Genomic DNA, 19,705 nt, shown 5'->3' with positions numbered 1-19,705 from the left:
AAACTGTGCTGAATGAAACCTTTTCATCGGTGCTAGTTTATCAGCTACTGGTAGAGGTAATTCAGCTTCTTTATAGCTATAGGAGACTGTCCCGTTGCTCCTTTCTATAAACTAAGAAAACATTGAATAGGAATGTAAATGAAGGTTAAATGTATTTTGCAGCTGTCTTGCTGAAAAGTAATCTTTTACAGGCTGACTGTAGCAATTGGAGGAACAGAGGGAAGAGGCAGCAGGCTATCCTGTTAGTTAAAGTTTCCTTGGTTCAAACTAGTATTTGTGCTAATCCTGTGAAAGGCACCCAGTTGCACAACTGAGGACTGCACCCAAAGATTTTTAAAAGAGTTAAAATCCACTGATGCTGCTGTACCTTCTGCAGAGCTGCTGCGTAACTGTGTTTCTCTGTAGTAAGTATTTTGTAGCCATGTAGTTGGTATTGTCCATGGTTTAAGACTTTCTCCTTTGAAACACACAAGCTGGTAATCAAATTTCCTTTCCAGGCCTGTTTATTTCATTTCTGAGGCCTTGGATATTACACCTAATCCTTTATCCTTAGTTTTTCAGGACTGCTGCTTACTCATCTCTGTCTAACTTTGTCTTGGCTGTTTCTCATCAACTTTTAATTGTTCTTTTAGTATCATTACCAAACATACTCTTGCCTTTCTTCCCTCCTGTTTGCCATTGAATGTTACCTCTGTGGCAACTGCAACAGTTCTGTGTGTGGGAGAGCATTTTAGAAAATTAACGGGTTCCCAGTTCTTTCTGTGAAAGCGCACAATGCGCCCAACAGGCGGCTCTCCAGGCTCCCTGCCAGCAGTTAAAATCACATAACCATCGAGTGGTTTGAGTTGGAAGGGACCTCGAAGCCCACCCCGTCCCACCCCGCCATGGGCACGACCCCCCCAGCAGCCCAGGCTGCCCCCAGCCCCATCCAGCCTGGCCTTGGGCACTGCCAGGGATGGGGCACCCACAGCTCCATGGGGCAGCCTCAGCCAGGGTCTCACCGCCCTCAGAGGGAAGAATTTCCTCCTAATACTGAATTTAAACCTACTCTCTTATAGCTTAAAGCCATTACCCCTTGTTCTGTCACTGCCCACCCCTGACAAAGAGCCCCTCCACAGCTTTCCCAGTTCCAGTTCTGGGCTCCCCAGTACAAAAAAAAGACAGGGATTTCCTGGAAAGAGACCAGCAGAGGGCTACAAAGATGATACAGGACCTGGAGCATTTCCCCTGTGAGGAAAGGCTGAGGGACCTGGGTCTGTTCAGCCTCAAGAAAAGAAGGCTGAGAGGGGATCTTATCAATGTTTACAAATACCTGAGGTGTGGGAGACAGAGGGATTTGGCCAACCTCTTGTCAGTGGTTTGTGGGGACAGGACAAGGGGCAGTGGCCACAAAATGGAGCCTGGGCAGTTCCGCACCAACACGCCAAAGAACTTCTTCCTGGGGAGGGTGACAGAGTGCTGGGACAGGCTGCCCAGGGAGGCTGGGGGAGCTCCTTCTCTGGAGATATTCAAGGCCCGTCTGGACACCTGCCTGGGCAACCTGCTCTGGGAACTGCTTTGGCAGGGGGGTTGGACCCAGTGATCTCTTGAGGGCCCTTCCAACCCCTACAATTCTGTGATTCTCTGATTCCTGCAGCCCCTTTAGGTACTGGCAGGCCGCTGGAAGGTTTCCCCAGAGCCTTCTCTTCTCCAGATTGAACACCCCCAGCTCTCCCAGCCTGTCCTCGTAGCAGAGCTGCCCTGGCCCCCATGTCCCCCAGACCCATCCCAAGGCCCAGGTCAGGCTGGGTGCAGCGCTGCAGGCAGTGAGGGCCGGGGGCCTCCCAGGCTGCGTCCCGCCCTGAGAGGGGGCGAAGCCATCTCACCTCCATCCAGATCCCTCCCTACCTTCTGTTCAGGTCTGTTCCTTGGGTCTGATAACCTACCTACAGGCTCAGCTCTTCCTTCTGACTCTGTGTCTAGTTGCTTACTGTATTTTTTTTTCCCTTCACTCCTACTCCGTACTACTTTGCAGGAGGTAGATACAGCAGAACATACAAAAGGGTAACTAAGTCTTTCAGCACCTCTGAGTCATGTCCTTTTTGTCTCGCTTTAAAGAAAGCCTGTTCAATGTAGCCTGATTCTCCCAGTCCTCAAAAAGCAGGTAGGATAACGTGTTTAAAGGGCTTGAAACAAATGGAGGGAGGGAATGGGAAGAATGTGTCTAATGAAGAAAAAAGTTTTTCAGCATTAACTATCAAGTCAGTCCTGTTCATTTGGGATTGCTGTGCACGTGAGTCTTTGGATGATGCCAGTTATCCCCTATCAAACGGAGTGCATATTCTTAGCTGTTGTCACTGAGCATAAACTCGATGGTACCTGCGTTGTGCATCTCAGCTCCTGCTGGAAGCAGACACAGACCTGAGATGGTGGCGTACTGCCTCCTGCCTGCCCATGGTCAGAATCCATTCCACGGCATGGAAAATGGTGTCCTGTAGAGGATATAGCAAGCTTAAAACTTGGATTTATTCTCAGATGAGCAGAGATCAACTGTGTTCACAGAATCATAGAATGATTTGGATTGGAAGGGACCTTAAAAATCATCTAATTCCACCCCCCCACAAGGGGCAGGAACACCTCCTGCTAGACCAGGTTGCTCAAAGCCCCGTCCAGCCTGGCCTTGAACACTTCCAGGGGTGGGAATTTCCCTTGAACTAATGAGGGAAAACCATTACCCTTCAGTTTGATCCCAACAGCACAGGACAGCATTTGCTAAAGCCTGTTTAACAGTGATAGGGCACTTGTGAGAACGATGAAGGAAAAAACATGTTGAACTTCAGAATGACCTACCAAATTGTATTTGAAATGCTTGTCAGGGTGATCAGTTAGCATTCTAATTCAGTATTGATGATACTGATGGTAAATTAATCTTTTTATGTTTAGTGTATTCTTACCTTACAGAGGCACAAATGGAAATATTCTGAGCTCATGCTGAATTAGAATAGTGGGGCACTGAATGACCTCATAAATTCTTTGTCTCCGGTGGCAGAAGTCAGGAACTGCTTAGCTGTAGAAATCTGTGTGTTTGCATGTGTAAAATACAGGTCTTCTGACGAATCAGCTCCCAAGTTTCTGAAAGAGTTGAATAATAAGTTATTACTTGGGTTTGTTTGTAATTTGAGTCCGGTTTTATGTCCTGGATTAACCTCTAGAGCAGATCTTACTGGGATTCAGTGATCTGAAGGGCTGTGAAACTTGAAAGCTTGGTGCACAGTCTTTTTATTTTTTCATGCTTTTATCTGATGTACAATTAATTCTTAGTTTTGTATCAAGTGGCTGCTCCACAACTTTTCAGAAGTCGTTACCTGAAAGCCAGATTCTTCATTAATCTAATGCATGAAAAAGAGACATTTGCTAATGGCTTCCCCCAGAGTGCCTTTTTTACGTGCTGCTGTAGTAGACAAGAGTCTGTTGAGATAAAGTTGTGGTGACACTGAAAGGCAACAGAAGAAAAGAGCGCTCAGCCTGTTATGCCGGGAGGAATGCAGCTGTCCGTGCTTTGAGTTGCACAATGCTCGGTCAGTTGTAGCATGTGCATCTAATGCAGTTTTTCCCTGCCGTGCTGACATTCAGCCTCGTCACCTTGATCCGTCTCCATATGTTGTTCCCTCAGTCAGCTACTTTTGAGATGATTGATCTCAGACTTAGGTCATTTTTCAAGTTGCAGATCTTGTCAATCTGTCTGGCTCCACCTACATGCAGTGATTCAGCTCCTGATGTGCTGAAATATTCCCATAAGCCTTCCCACACACAAGTGAGGACTTTTTTATAGTTCTTCTCCAAGCTGCACCACCTCTTCTGCACCGCTCAGAGCGTGTATTTTTTGCATGATGTTTGCATGTGCTTGAAGAACAGTGCAGAAAGTCGAGTTTGATCTCCGAAAGAGTTAGAGGAACCACTTGCAGTCGTCCTCCAAAAGTATTTTCCCCAGCTAAACCTTGGGTCCCGTTTATCGCATTTGGCTAATGTGCTGTGATTAAAAGGAAAGGAAACAAGTGTGGGGTTTTTCCTCCCCACCCCTCTATGTTCAGTATCTCCTCTTTTAGGGCTTGGTCTTTATAGCACAATAAATATTCTAGCTAGGGCATTTTAACTTCTGCATTTGCACACTTGACCTGAAATAGACGTGGCTGTCACAGAATCACACTTGAGGGAGTTTTACTTGCATAGCTGTGGTGGTAATAATAACTTTGCTGTAGCTATATTGATCTATTTCGCTGTGCAGAAAATGGCTCAATGTGCTGTTACACCTTTGCTGTGCTTTAGTACAGCATTCTTTAACTCCCTGTACGTACACAGGGGGCTGTACAGGTCACTCTGAGCGACATCCTTGTTCAGTGCTGGTCGGAGACCTGCTTCAGCTGATGACAACGCCTGCACCCCACTTACAAGCTACACAGAAAGTGCAGTAAGTCTCTCCTCACGTGATAGCTGTGGACAAAAAAAATGCCTGTTCTGTAAGCGTGATGCCACGTGGAAAGTGAGCAAAGGAGGTTTGTGACCCGGAAAGCATCTCTAGGATCGGTTGTGGTAACTGGGACTGCCTGGCAAAGGATTACAGGCAGTGCAAAGCAGCAGAGGAGAGAGTGAATGGGACCGGATAGGAAATGGGGAAACCTTCTGGCATGGATTATAGAGGTGGGCTTGGAAGCAGCAAGTGAGGGCCTTCTCTTTTCAGTTGTGTTTAGGGAAGTTCAATCTGTATGTTTTTTTTTTTTTTTTTTTTTTTTTTTTTTGTTAAAGAACTGGAGCTGTGCTGGAGAAATGGATTACATAGACAAATTCTTTGTTAACAAAGGCAAGGCTTTTAAAGACTTGCTCATTACTCAGGTTAAGAAAAAAGGCAACTTAGGGTCACAAATGAAATTAAGAATCTAAGGAAAGAAGAAAGCGTGAGCTAGTTCTGCTGAAAATGGAACAGATCATAGGCAGAGCATCTACGAACCAGGTTTGCCAAAAGCACTTTAAGAACTGGCAGCGTCTCTAAGTGTTGTTGGACTTGACGTAGTGAATTCCCAAGAGGACTGAGAGAGCACAGTGTAGGCAAAAATGACAGCGTTGGGAGCTGGTGGTGTAGCTGCTGGGGTGAGAGAGCCCACGTGCAGCGCTCCTGGTGGGGCTCGCAAGGTGCCGGGCTGGTGGCCCGTGGTGGTCAGCGTGCCGCAGGGTTTGCCTTGTGAGGACGTAAGGGTTGGTTCAGGCAGGTTCACAGCGCAGGGGGAGGCTCCTGCCTTGGTGCAGGCTGCCCGCAGAAGTTGAGAGGCAGAGGGTTAGGTGGTCGTTAATGAGTTTCCAATTTCTGTATATCGGAGAAGCTCAGAAGGGGGACGTACCATTTAACCGCAAGTAATGGAAAACCCACTATTTTTAGTAGTTCAGCGGGGTGTTTCAACTTAGTGAATTCAATATTTTGGGAAGTGAGAGGAGGGGATGTCTCTCAGCCAGCCTGCGTGGCTGAGATCTGCTGGTTTTGCCACATCTGTCCCTCGAGGAGAAGCCTCAGCCTGCAGCAGGGCGAGCTGTCCCTAACGCGCCGGGAGCTGCCAGCCCGTGGCACGGGGATGGGAAAGGGGAAGAGGAGGCTGAGGTGGGAGGAAGCAAGGAGATGTGCTCGTGCTGGTGCATCTCTGCAAGAGCTGAGGAGGTTGGGCAGACGCGGCCTGATCCTGGTGAAACGGAGCTGTGAATGCCTGGGGAAGGAGAAGTTGCAGCCGTCTCCTTTTTGCAGCCACCCAAGAAGAGCCGGCCAGCTCAAAACCAAGAAAGAGCTCTGAGGTGAAAGGAGGAAACTTCACATATTTTCCAGCTGCTGAAAATCCTTCATGGAAACATTTTACATTTAGATGGGTAGGTAAGAGGAATGGAAAGAAGGACGGGGGCAGTTCCCCATGGCTGTTATCTCGCTGAGAAGATGACATACAAGTTGAACCATCCGGAGTGTCAGAAGTATGGGGTGAAAGTCCATCCCTGTAGCACAGTCACCAACTGAAGGGCAAAATGTGGAAGCCGAGGGACTGCCCGTGTGTTTGGGCTGCTGGCTGGCAGGAGTTAATGTTTACAGGGCTCTGTGAAACGCAAACAGAGCGCGGCTGTTTGGAAGGGGGTTTCTGGACCAGACGCGGGTGGTGGTGCTCGCAATTAAAAACAACCCCAAGCTGCCTGGCTGAATTAGTCCCAAAGACAGCGCTTTGGGAAGGCAATTACGTGAGAATGGAGAAAATGAAGCTTGAGAATGGGACCTGTGGAATCTGAGCAGGGAATCTGGGCATGTGAGGTAGCGGGTGACCTAACAATTGGTGCATTAGGGTGAGTTAGCGTGTCGTCACTGCCAGGAAGGGTTTCTTAAAGCTCCGTCTGTGGAAATTCCCTATAACCCCGTGGCCCAGGTGGAGAAAATGATTTGGGGGAAGTTGTTCTGCAGGGAGCTGGTCGGTGGGGGGCAGCCCTACAGCGACAGCGTGGTGGGCAGCAGTACATGTTGGAAAATAATGGGGTTCTAACAAGCTCTTCCTTCTTCCCCAGTTACTCAACAAATTTCTTTCTCTACCTGAAGCCTGCTGCAGAACAGCTCCTACAGAGGTGGCAGCCAGGGGAGCTCCCAGAACTGGGGGGCACAGCTGGGGAGCCCCCACACTGCACCCCTCGGCTGGCAGAGAGGAAAGGGGCTGGAAAGGAAAGCTGTGAGTTAGCCTGTGGGGGCAGGAGGTGTTTTATGCCTGGAGCCAGCCCTTCGGGGACCTCTGTGGGTGTCAGGGGCTGTAGGGCTGGAAGAGCAGCTGGGCCGGGAGCCCAGACCCTTGAATTTGTGACCATGGGGGCTTGACCTGGGCTGGCTGCCTGTGTTTGGGGGGGGGGGGCGGGTGGGCTGCGGCCGACCCTTTGCTGCTGTGTCCTCCGTCCTGGGGGAGAGGCGCCCCAGCAAATAAAGGCCTGTGCAGAGCCGGACATGCTGTGTCCCTGCTGTCACTGCTGGGGGCTCCTGGGGGGACTGGGGGGGCTGGGGTGGGACTGGGGTCCTGAAGGCAGCCCCCAAGCTTGAGAGTCCTGCAGCCCTGGAGCACTGGGGTCCCGCATTGGGGGTCCCGAAGGCAGCCCCTAAGCTTGGGGGTCCCCGCACTGGGGGTCCCGCAGGCAGCCCCCAAGCCTGGCGGTCCCGGAGCCTCGGGCCCCAGCCCCGGGGGTCCCGCAGCCCCCCCCCGCCCACCTCCCCCATTCTTACATCGTGTTCCGGACCCTCCCCAGGCGGGGCCGGGCTCCGGCTCCCTCCAGCCCCCGGGAGGGTCCCCGCGGGGCCGTGGCCGTGGCCCCGGGGTTCAGCTCCCGGAGCCGGGGGGGGGGCGGAGCCACGACGAAAGTGGGCATGACCATGGAACGAGGGGGGCGGAGTCACGCGGAGGGGGCGGGGCCGAGGAGCGAGGGGCGGGGCGGAGCCGTGCGAGCGGCGAGGCGGAGCGCGAGGGAGGGGGCGTGGCTCCGTTAGGCCCCGCCCCTCCCCTTGCACGCGCAGGCGCGCGGCGGGGCGCGGCCCATTGTCGGGGCGGGGCGGGGCGGGGCCGAGGGGGGGGGCGGTGGCGGGGTGGGGGGGGGGAGGGGGCGCAGAGCGGCGGCGGCGGCGTGCGGCGGGCACCGGGCCCCGGGCACCGGCACCGGCACCGCCCCGGCCGCTCCTCCCGCCGCCATGCCCGGCTCCATCTACCAGCCCGACGGCGGGCAGGCTGCCCGCGGCCCGCCCCGCTGCCTGGCGCTGCTCAGCCCTCCGCCGCCGCCGCCGCCGCCCAGCGGGCAGGAACCGGAGCCCGAGGCGGAGCGGGAGGAGCAGCAGCAGCCGCCGCCAGCACCGCCGCCGGACGAGGCGGCCGCCCTGCGGTTCGCCCTGTCGCAGCTGTCGCTGCTGGGGCTGGACGAGGCGGCGGGGGAGGCTCTGGAGGAAGCGGAGCCCGGCGAGGCTCGGGGAGGCCACCGGGGGAGCGGGGGCAGCCCCCCGCTAACCGGCACCGCCTCCCCCCCCCCTCCTCCTCCTCCTCCCGCTGCTGCTGCCGCTGCTCTTCCTCCCCCCCCCTCCTCCTCCTCCTCCTCCTCCTCACCCTCACCACCCCCACCCCCACCCCCCCCATCCCGGCGTTTTCGGGCCCTTCGCCCCGCCGCTGCCGCTGCCCGAGCAGATGAGCATCCTGGGCGGCAGGAAGAAAAGCGTCAACATGACCGAGTGCGTGCCCGTGCCCAGCTCCGAGCACGTCGCCGAGATCGTGGGACGCCAAGGTAACGGCCCCGGGACCCCCCCCCCTCGGGACATCCCCCCCTGACCCCGCTCCCACCCTCGGGGACCGGCCCCGGGGGATGCCCGGAGCCGCCCCCCCCCCCCTCTCGGTGCCGCTCCGCTCCCCCCGTTTGGGTTTTTCTTGAATTCTTGCTTTGTCCCCTCCCCTCCGATTTGGGTCACTTTTCGGGCTTTGTCTCTTTTTTTCCCCTCGAAGCGGCGCGGAGGCGGAAACTTGACGGCAATAAATCCCTGCCCCCCCCCCCGCCCCCCCCCCCAAAAAAAAAAAAAACACATACAAAAAAAAAAAAACAAAAACCCAAAAAAACTCTTCCTGGCGGCACCCGCTCGCCTCGGGGCTTTTACGAGCGAGCTGCGATTTTTATGGGAGGGGGGGGAAAATTAAAAAAAAATAAAAATAAAAGCAAGGGTAAATATGAATTAAAGCACGTAGGCCAGCACGGGCGGAATAAACGCCTGGCGCGTAGGGAAAGTTCTCGGGATGGCTGGACTTCTCGCAAGTCGGTGGCAGCGGGGTGGGTAGGGACGGGCACGGCCTGCGGGGAGAGCCTTGATTTTATTTTAGCCCAGAAACCTCCCCCCCCCCCACCACCACACCCTCCCGTCTCTCCCCCCTTCGCCCTGCGCTAACGCCGGGCGTTTCGGAGCCCGCGGCCAAAGGGCGCCCATCGGATGGATCCGCTGGTGGAAATAGGTGAAACTCCCCAGATTTGGAGCAGTTTGGGGCGGGGGGGAGCCCAGCTCGCTGGGATCTGTCACAAAAGGACACCCGGGCACGCCTCAGCCCTGGGCGTGTGTGTGCCAGGCGTGGGCTTTGTCTCGAGGAAATCCCAAATAGCCGTTTCCCCGAGTTGCACCTTGAAGGAAAAAGCCCCCCGGTAAGGAAATAAAAAGTAAAATTTAAAAAAAAAAAAAAAAGACAGAAAGGGGGGTAAAAAAAATAAAATAAAAAGGAAGGGAGCTGCTCCCGCAGAGATCCAGGTGGAGCTGGGTCCTGGGGCTGCTCGCGCCCCGACCTGGGGGCGTTTTGGTGCCGCTCGCCGCTCCCGCTGCCCCCAGCCCCGCTGCCCCAGCCCCGTCCCTCCCGGAGGGGCTCGGCGCGGGGGTCCCGGGGGGCATTTTATCGGCGGGGAAGCGGGGCGCTGGGCAGCCTCATTGTTCTCTTTGTTAGCCCGAGCCACGCTGCGATGAGCGTGGTGACATCATGCTCTGCGCTTCCCATTGGCCTGCGCTGCCTCCCCGCCAGCCGCGCTCCCGGCCGGCCCCAACTTTTCCACCGCGCACCCCTCGCCGGCACACCGGGAGGCCCAGCCTGGCACAACGGCACCGCCGAGCCCGGGACGTCGCCGGCGGCTCGAGGAGAGGGGAGAGGAGCGCCGCGGGGAGAGCAGCGCGCTCCGCTCGGGATGCGGGCGTGGATTCGGCTGCGTGGCGAGGGGCTCGCGGCCCCCCGGGGGTCCCTCGGTGGTTGGCGATCCCACGGTGAGGTCCGTGCCTCCGCTGGGAAACGTCTTCGTGGGTGGGTTGGGTGAACCTGACTTTGTCCAGGTGTCCTGCCTCCGGCAGCACCCGGCCTCGGGGTGGCTTCTGCTCCCCGAGGAGCTCGCCGTGTGCCCGGGTACCCGCACACCTCGCGTGGAGCTCAGGGTGCTCGGGGAGCCCCGTGGGGCTGCAGGGAGAGATGCTTGGCGCTACGTCGAGGTGGGGCGAGTGGGGTGCTGCTGCGGGGTTTGGGGGGACACGGTGCCAGTGATGGGCCGTGGGTGCCCCAGCCTGCCCACAGTGCCCGTCCCCGTGGGATTTGCTCCGTGGGTGCCTTTGGCTCCCCGAGGATGCTGCGGCCCCTTTGTGCTGGGGTTTTGGTGTGAGGAGGGGTCAGCGTTTGGCACCCTGTGTTTCTGCTGGCAGGGGGCTGCTGTGGTATATAGGGGCTGGTTCAGCAGCACGTGGGGGCACAGGGGTGTCACCGGGGTGTCACCAGGGTGTCTCTGTGCTCCTGCTGTGCTCTGCTTCCTCCAGCGCTGCTGGCAGCTGCTCTAAGTCAGGGAAGTGCAAGCCCATTGCAGCACCGGGGGCTTTAAACTGAGCAGAGCCCTTCCTCCTTGGGGCTCCTGTGCCTCGTCCTCCTGTGTCAGTGCTCGCACCGTGTCCCTCAGGTCCCCAGGTCCCCCTGTGGGTGCAGCAGTGTGCTGCGGGTGTCCCCTGGGGGGGCACCAAGCCTGGGGTGCTTTGCAGTGTCCGCGGTCGTTCCAGCAGCGAGCCGTGCTGTGGGCTCAGGTTGGGTCCCACCGAGCCATGTCCCCGTTGCTCTCATTTCTCCTGTGCCTGCTTCCATCCTGAGCACCCAGCCCGGCCAAGAGCCTGCAACGGGCTCTTGTGGTGCCACGCGTGGGCAGGGACCAGGATCCCTGGTGGCTGAAAGGCTCGGGAGGCTTTGTCACCTCCCCGCCACCCGGGCTCTGCTCCCTGCCTCCCGTCCCCTCAGCTCCGCCGCAACAAAAGAGGCAGCGCCATCAGAAATGTGTGTCCCAAAGGTGCTGCCCTGGGGCATCGCTGGTGGCTCTGGGGTGATGCTCGGCTGCGGGGCCGAGCCCGCAGGGTCCCTGCGTCCCCGGCCAGGCGATGGCTGGAGCGGGAGGGCTGCGCTCACGAGCGGTGAGGTGCAGGTGCTGAGCATCTCTGCGAGCTGGGGGTGGGTGTGTGCACCTGACGGCACCTCGTGTGCTGGAGCAGCTCTCGGGGTGCTTTGGGGACCCGTCTCCTGTCCCCAAGGCCCAGCAGTGCCTCTGCCCGTGCTGCTTATCGGGGTGGAGGCAGGTCCCGTAGGCAGGCAGCACTGTCCCCATCCAGCCGGCGCGAGGCTGTCCCATGGGCTGCTGCGTGACAGAGGGCGTTGGCCGGGATTTCTCCAATTCCTCCTTTTTCTTTGATTTCTCTCCTCCAGACCTGCTAAGTTACACCTTTCCCGAAGGGAGCAGCAGCTCAGGAAGCAAACCTTTGCTGCGCAAAGCACCTCGGTGTTGTGTCGGCTGGGCCGGAGGCTGTGGCTGCAGCCCCTCATGTCCAGCCCGGCTTCGGTGGCGGCGCGGTGCCTGCCTGCATCCGAGGCCCTTCTCGTCCCTGCCCACACCGCTCCCGAAAGGCAGCGTGGCCGGGCAGGATTACGTGGTCATGCCTTCGCATGCAAGCCCATTCATGACTCTTGCCGTGGGAGGGACTGTCTCCAAAAAGCGCTGTGGGCATTGATCGCGTTCTGCTCTTTCCAGCCAGCAGAAGTAGGGCGGTGACGTGAAGGTGATCGAAGCCGTGCCGGGGAAAGGGGAGGCTGGGGCACAGGGCGGGCTGGCTGCTGGAGCCCCAAGCCCCGTGCGGGCATTGCTGGGGGGTCCGTGCCCAGCAGCGTGTGTCCTGGGGGCTGCCGGAGCATCCTGAGGGCTTGGGGCTCTGCTTTTGGCTCTGCCCCGTGCAGCTTCGCTGCCTGGTTCCACTTCCCCGCTGCGACGTGCGGGCACTTCTCAGCTCTGTGCAGGATTTTGGGAAGTTGCTGTTTATAGGAGACGCTGGGATGCTTGAAGGGGAGATGCAGGAAGGATGAAATGCGGCCGCTCTCCTCCCTGCCGGAGTGCAGCGGGTGTTTCGGTGCTTGGAAAATGTACAGAGAGACCGCGGGCCTTGTTTTTTGAGCCAGCCCCAGCGTCTGCAAACCAACCTGCGGCGTTTGGCTGGGCCTGCCGGTGAGCCCCTCACCGCGCCATCCTCTGCCCGCCGTGCCACGTCCTTTCGGCTGGCCCGGCCACCTCCTGCTGCCTCGTCTGATCTGAGCAGAGCCAGAAAGTCCTGGGGTTGGCAGCGCGGGTTGGGCCGGTCGCTGAAGGCTCTGCCTCTGGATCTTGGCTCTGGCACCAGCTCCCTCCTCTCCGTCTCGTGGCGAGGAGCCCAGCCTCCCTGCCTCGCTTTCCCCGGAGTCTGGAGAAGAAACAAAGGTGTGAGGTGCCCGCCTCCCGCAGAGCTGTTGTGAGGGAGAATTAATTACTGTTTGCAGAGAGGTGGAGAGAAGCGCTCAGCAAGAGGGGAGAAGAGATGCGGCGGAGGAGCAACGTGTGCTTCTCCACGTCTGGTCCTGGTGCTGCTCGCCCGGACCAAAGGGGGCTCCGTGGTGCAGGGTCAGAGGCGAGGAAGTGCCGGGGAAGAGGAAGGCCGAGGTCTTGGAGGCTCTGCAGGCAGCAGTCCTGCTGGTTAACGCCACCAGGGACTCCTCCAGAGAAGCCCGGTTGCCCCCTGGGTTTTCGTAGCTCAGGGTTGGGGCACCACAAGCCAAAGCTCCTCGTGCAAACGGAGACGTGGCCTGGTCACCGGCCAGGGAGCCAGCTGGCGTTGTCCTCCTCACGTGGAGGGGCCACACCGCGTCCCAGCGGGCTGTGGCCGGGCTGTGCTTGGGACCAGCGAGCAGATCAGCTGTGTGCCGCGCGCCGTGGTGGGTTTCTTGTCTCCTGCCCAGATGACTCCGGGAGTGTGGAGGATGGCGAGGTGCCTCCCATCCCACTCTGCAGGTTTCGTGGGCACCTGCGATGCTCACAGCCCCGAGCGGCGTGGGGCTGCTGGCAGAGGGCCGGGGCCTCGTTGGCGGTGCCGTGCGAGGGTGCCCTGAGCGAAAAACCCCCCTCAGTGGGTGCCACCACAGCGATGATCCCCCGGGTTCTGTTCTTGTAACCTGCTAGCGAGGGGCAGCCCCGTGGGCAGGTGCCATGGGCGCATCCGTGGGGCTGGCAGAGGGCGGCTCGTAGATGGAGGGTGTGGAGACTGCGGGTTGGGAGCATTTTGGAGAGCAGCCTCCAGCTTGCGTCCTGCCGCTGCCGTTTGCAGGCAGTAAGGGCAGGACTCCGGTGCAAGGGGCTTTGCCCCGTGGCTGTCACCTGGTGGGGGTGCGCGTGGCAGACCCCTGGAGCGAAGGTGCTGGCTGGCAGCATCACGGGGCCGTGGGTTGTTGTGAAATAGGGCCCACGGGGCGCCGAGCTGTCCCCAAGAGCCGTAGCTTGGAGACAGAGCAGCTCCTGGGGCTGGCGGGGATGTGTCGGGAAGGGATCTGTGCGGGCTGCAGCTCCCCAGGGTCTGCCCCCCTGTTTTGTTGGGTTGGTTTTTTTTTTGGATCTGAAACACACTTTTAAAGCCACCTTATTTATAGACTCGTAGCAAAGTCTGGCACCTTGTTTTCCTCCTCCCTCATAATTACTGCTGCGCGTCGGCCACCCCAACAAGCTAAACCCTGGGAATGCCGACCGCTGCCACGTGGCTGGGGCTCGGTGCTGGGTCTGGGGCGAGGGCTGGCGACACTGCAGGACGCCCGGACCTCCCCGCAGCCCCCGTCCCGCACGGCCCCCGCCCGCTGGGGTTGCGCTGTGCAGACTCGAGATGGATGCGGCCATCTGGGATGGAGGCTTGCGCAGCGCGCTTGGGTGGGGGCGTGTTGAGACTGATCTAAAATAGCTCGTACTGGTACAGAGCATTCCCCCAGTTGCAGGTTGCGGGTGAAACCATGTGTGGTGCGCGGTCTGAGGCCGCCGGGCTCAGTTGGGGTCGCCCAGGCGGGCTGCGGGGTGCTCGGCACGAGCGCTTTGGCACCTCCCAGAGCCCCCTGGGGAGGAGCAGGATCAGCTCAGCCACCTCGCCAGGGAGAGGGTTTGCTGGGATCTGTGCCAGTGCAAGGCTGGGTGTCCTCTGCAGTCCCCAGGACTCGCAGACCCATGGTTCACTGTGCAGCGTGGGTTTAAACGTGGTCCTGAATCTGAGCCCGGGGAAGCTGCCCATCTGCCGGTGGTGGCCGTGACCTTCAGAGCACCGCAGCTGCCACCCGCTGCTCGGGCAGCCCCACAGCCAGCAGCTGCCAGCCCCGTTTCTCTGGCTTAGGTGGAGTTTTGGGACCAGGGATGGATGCAGCCAGTCCCCAGCCGGTCCCTGCAGCTGCTCGGGGCCGTGGGGCTCTCCCGGTGCCCGTCCCAGCAGCGAGCACTTCTCTGACATCCCCGTGGTGCCCGTCTGTGAGTGCTCGTCTGCTCATCACGCCAGGCTCCTCGCATGGAGCCGTGAGAGCGCTGTTCCTGCACAGGCACGGAGGTGGCCGCGGGTGAGCAGCTTCCCCAGCCCCTGCCTCGGGTGCTCGATCGCTCAGAAATCCCCGTGCGGCTCCGCGAGCAGCTCTCGGTGTGTCCCCAGGGGCCGTTGTCACTGAGCAGCTCCCAGAACTGCTGGCAGCTTTTGATAGCTCCTTGTCTTGAAATCACTTTTCCGATCGGAAGAACAGTTTCAGATCTCAGCTGCAGGGATGGCATCCGGGCAGGGGGGACCAGCAAAGTGCCCCTGCAGCTCTCAGGGGGGCAGATCCTGCCTGCTGCCTTCAGTGCCACCGTGTCCCCGGAGGGGGCTGGAAGGAGGGTGCTGGTGGCTATGTGGGGTCTCAGGGCACCAAACATGCTGCATCCCCCCAAACAGAGCACCTGTCCCCGCAGCAAGCGACACCCTCAGAGCCTCGCTGCTGCCTCCAGCATTTTGGGAGAGTCTCTGTGGGCTCCCGAGGGCTTGGTGTAGCTCTCCCCACCCCGAGCCCCCCCAAATGGTGCCAGGTGGTTTTAGCACAGATTTATTTCCCCGCCGTACCCCAGAGCAGGGTGTGAGCATCCCTCTGCTCCACTTTACGGCATCGCCTGGGCTTGAGGTGCCCCTCTCCATAACCAGGTTGAGCGTCACCTCGGGGGAGCGAGCCCCCTGCTTGGTGCTGCTGACACCGCCTGTGCCGGCCTCGTGCTGCCGAGACGTGGAGCAGGGAGGGAGCTTGCAGCAGGTGCTGGAATAAATCTGGGAGGGCAACGTGGGGCTGCCAGGCTCCCTGCTCCAGGCAGCCTCGCCAGGACTGACACATGCTTGTTTAAAAAAAAAAAAAAAAAAAAAAAAAAGGGGGTCTTTGATGGTTGCTCGTTCTGCCCTGCCCTGGTGACTGGGCCATTGCTTTCCCCACCCCTGTGCTGCCCCCAGCCATAAATACACCTTCCAGTTGTTGTCCTAAATTAGGAAAAGCCCAGACAAACCCTTCTCCACCCACATTCTTCCTCTGCAAGCTCCCGCAGCCGCTCAGTGGCTTTCCCATCTCCAGGAGCCGGCGTGGGACCGGGCAGCCCCGTGCTGAGCCCTGCTGCAGGAAGGCTGAGCCTGGGCGGGTGCTAATCCCTGGGGCAACACACGGCAAGAGGGGCTCGAGGTGGTGGATTGCAACAAGTGCTTGGAGGTGGCCTCCAAAGACACTTGGTGTTTTTGTGAAGTCCCAGCCTGTAGCTGGTGGCTTTGCTGTGTCCCCAGTTGTGCCTGGTCACTCCTCTCTCTGCCCCAGAGCCGGGCTGCTGGCACAAGCCACAGTTTTTTGGAGGTGGTGTCTGGACAGGCTGGCTTCGTACCCCCTCAGTTCCCCCTGGACGTGGCAAACAGAGGGCTCAGCGCAGCCACAGAGCGGGGTGTGACACCCGGAACGGCCGCCGCTCGCTGGTTTTGACAGCTTTTTAACTTTCAATTATTCATGACACTTAATGCCCTGCTGAGCACGCTGGTCTCCAGGAACAGCGCAGCCTGTCAGGGCTCTGCTCGCTGGTGGCAGTGCCGAAAGGGAGCCGAGCGTGGGTCGGTGCCCCTGCGTGGGACAGGGCTGCCCGGCTGTCCTGCTCCAGCCCTGGCCCCGGCTGCGTCGCGGCAGCCTCCCGGGGCTCTGCTTTTTGCAGCCTCGCTGCTGGCAGAGCAGCCCTGCCCTCCCACGGGGCAGGAGGAGGAGCGATGCCCTGAGCCAGCCGGGTGCTCTCAGCCGCCGTGTCTGTGTCCGCGAGCAGCCGAGCCCTCCCTGGTGCCGTGCAGCAATTTCGTGGGTTATCAGCAGGGGTCTGCAGCAGCCGAGTTGGCGGAGGGCAGGAATGGGCTTCGGGCTCCGTTCCTGCAGCCTCCGTCCCCACAGGCTCCCAGCTTTGCTTCGGGTGTGATGTGCAGCGGGTGCTTGGTGAAGCGTGGGCAGAGCCGGAGCGAGCAGCGGGGCTGGGAGGGTGCTGCGGGGACAGGGGCTCAGCCGGGTGGGAGCAGAGGGGCAGGGGCTCAGCCGGGCTGTGCGAGGCACCAAACCCCAGGCTGCTGTGTCCCAGCACAGGCTCTGCCCGCTGAATCACGCTCCTGGTGCGGGGTGAGCAGGTCTTTCCAGAAACAGGAGTGCTGGCAGCCTGTCCCTCATGCAGTGTCCCTGCGTTGGTGTCCCCTGTGTCCCTTCAGGGAGGAATTAGGGAGGAGGCGAGGAGGGGGTGCTGGTGCTTGGCTCCCCCTTCCCTCCACATCCATCCCCGCTGCCTTTGGGCACGGCCGGGGCTGTTTCCCGGTGTTGGCAGCTGGTGCAAGGTGCGGGCAAACCAGCAAGAGCCCTTTCCAGGGGTGTCTGTGCTGCTGCTGCAGAGCTGGGGGACCTGCTGGGACCTGCTGGGACCTGCTGGGTCCTGCTGGGTCTGCATCTCCCCCCCAGGCGGTGAGCAGGGGTCCCCGTGGGGTCTTGCCTTTGACGTGATGTTTCTTTTCTGCTCTCGCTCTGCAGGCTGCAAAATCAAAGCCCTGCGTGCCAAGACCAACACGTACATCAAGACGCCGGTCAGGGGCGAGGAGCCCGTTTTCATCGTGACCGGGAGGAAGGAGGACGTGGAGATGGCCAAGAGGGAGATCCTCTCGGCCGCCGAGCACTTCTCCATGATCCGGGCGACGCGCAACAAAGTGAACGGGCTGACGGGCGCCATGCAGGGGCCCCCCAACCTGCCGGGACAGACCACCATCCAGGTGAGGGTCCCGTACCGCGTGGTGGGGCTGGTGGTGGGCCCCAAGGGAGCCACCATCAAGCGCATCCAGCAGCAGACGCACACCTACATCGTGACGCCCAGCCGGGACAAGGAGCCCGTCTTCGAGGTGACGGGCATGCCCGAGAACGTGGACCGGGCCCGGGAGGAGATCGAGGCTCACATCACCATGCGGACAGGCTCCTTCATCGACGTCAACGCCGACAACGACTTCCACACCAACGGCACCGACGTCTGCCTCGACCTGCAGGGCGGCGCGGCCGTCTTGTGGGCCAAGGCCCCGCACCCTGCCCGGCGCCCTACCACCGCCCTGCGCAACGACAGCCTCAGCTCCCTGGGCAGCGCCTCCACCGAGTCCTTCTACAGCGGGCGGGTGGCGGACGCCAGCCCCACCAGCCCCTACAGCACCAGCAGCGGCTTCGCCTTCAGCGAGCCGCCGGCCTCGCTGGGCTCGGAGGAGTGCGACTTCGGCTTCGACTTCTTGGCCCTGGACCTCACGACGCCCACCACCATCTGGTCGCCCTTCGAGCGCGCCGCCAACCCCCTGCAGGCCTTCAGCGGCTGCTCCTCCTCCGTCGGCGGCTCGCAGAGACGCGGCAGCGGGGCGGCCACGCCGCGCCACTCGCCCACCCTGCCCGAGAGCGCCGGCGGGGCGCTGGAGCACCCCTTGGCCCGCCGCATCCAGAGCGACCCCGTCAGCACCTTGTCCTGGCTGCCCACCCAAGGCTCGCTCTCCTCCTTCTCCACCAGCACGGGCTACTCCTCCTCCTCCTCCCTGCCCGGCAGCATCTCGGCCGCCTCGGGCTCGCCCACCGACTCGAGCAGCTCCGACGGGCACCGCAAGAGCTCCCGCGAGTGCATGGTGTGCTTCGAGAGCGAGGTGATCGCCGCCCTGGTGCCCTGCGGCCACAACCTCTTCTGCATGGAGTGCGCCATGCGCATCTGCGGCAAAGCCGAGCCCGAGTGCCCCGCGTGCCACACGCCGGCCACCCAAGCCATCCACATCTTCTCCTAGCTGGGGCCGGCCAGCCGGGGCGGTCAGCCCTCCCCCCCCCTCCCCCCCAACACAGCTTTTTAAGGACTTTAAACTGTTGGAATCAACCTTTTTATTTAACGGATCAGACTGGGGGCGCGGGGGGGGGGACAGAGATGCTATTTCTCTTGCTGGATGGAAGCCGGAGGGCAGGATCGTGGGGAGGGAGGGGCGGACAGAAAAAAAAAAAAATAAAGGGGTCGGGAGGGGTGGGGAGAAAGGGGTGGACGAAGACGACGAGGAAGAGGGGCGCAAAACCGCAGAGAGGAGCAAAATCAAATGTTTACAGAATAGCTTTAACTCTTAACCCGGCTGTGGCGGCTGGGAGGAGAAAGCCCAGCTGTTCTTCAACAGTCCTTTCCAAATAACAGTATTCAGTTTGCAAAGTTAAATAAACAGAAAGAAAAGGTCCGGTTGCACTTTTTATTTTAGGACACGCAAGGGTTGTCTTTTATTTTTTTAAAAGCATTCTATTATTATTATAATTTTTTTGTTGTCGTTCTTTTTGTATGTAGTTATTTTTTTGGATGATTCTTGACGGTTCTATAAATATATATATATTTTTTTTGTAACACAGGTCTTATCTTCTATTTTGCCAATGTGAAAACTGCCCAAAACGCGCATTACGAGAGGCTGGGGGTCCCGGGCGGGGGCTGGAGGGGGCACGGTGGACACGTCACGTCGCAAAAACCTGACAGATTTCTATCTCCTTTTTATTTCACGGTCGTTTTTGTGTTTGTTTTTTTTTTTTTAGTTTTATTTTTTTATTTTTTACCTCTTTATGTATATGTAGGGAATTTATAGGAAAATATGTACTTTATTGAATAAATTTTAAAAACTAAAATATATTTTATTTTAAAAAGAAAATAACGGACCTTTAACCTTACATGGCTAAAGTACTGATTATATATTTGCTGAGCTGACTTGACGGTTATGAAAATTGTATCAAGAGTTTTATTTTTTGACTTCAAAGCCTTCTTAATAAAGACTTTTTACTATATACGAACCCATGTGCTGCCTCCACTGCATCGCTGCCCGCGGCGTCTCGGCACCGGGCTCCTTGGGCACGGCTGTCCCACAGCACTCCCGTCTGTCTGTCTGTCTGTGTCCCCACTTGGCGATCCCCGGGGTGGTTTGGCCGGGTTTTGGGACCAGTTTGGGGAGAAAAAAACAACTAAAGGTTGCCCAGCACCTGCTGTCTCCCTGGCTTTTGGGGCCTGGGCTGGTGTCCGCAGGGTGCGCACGGCGCGAGCCCACCTATGGGATTCATTAACGAGCCGCGTGGCACTGACGGACCTCGAGTGAGCGGGGATTAATTTTTGCATCAGCAAACATCCCTGTTGCACTGTCCTAAAGGGGGACAAGGCTCCCCTCCTCCCATTTGCCCAGCAGAGCGCCCTGTGGGATTGCTTCAGAGCACAGCAGGCGGGTGCCTGGGGCAAGAGCGGGGTCCCAAGGGGATGTTGCCACGGGGTGAATTGTCCCCATCCTGGCCAG

The 19,705-nt window shown here is 58.9% G+C and overlaps 1 protein-coding gene across 1 annotated transcript; it reads left to right on the top strand.

Moving 5' to 3' along the window:
* The first annotated feature begins 7,717 nt into the window (after nt 1–7,717).
* On the top strand, nt 7,718–18,351 carry MEX3D (mex-3 RNA binding family member D). Its single transcript, XM_032203756.1, is given in 3 exon segments — nt 7,718–8,112; nt 8,114–8,298; nt 16,923–18,351. Coding segments are annotated over 3 exon segments (1,848 nt in total). The 3' UTR covers nt 18,191–18,351.
* The last annotated feature ends 1,354 nt before the right edge of the window (nt 18,352–19,705 follow it).

Source organism: Aythya fuligula, chromosome 26, assembly GCF_009819795.1.
Source record: "Aythya fuligula isolate bAytFul2 chromosome 26, bAytFul2.pri, whole genome shotgun sequence".
NCBI classification, from domain to species: Eukaryota; Metazoa; Chordata; class Aves; order Anseriformes; family Anatidae; genus Aythya; species Aythya fuligula.
This window is presented reverse-complemented; position numbering and strand designations above follow the sequence as displayed.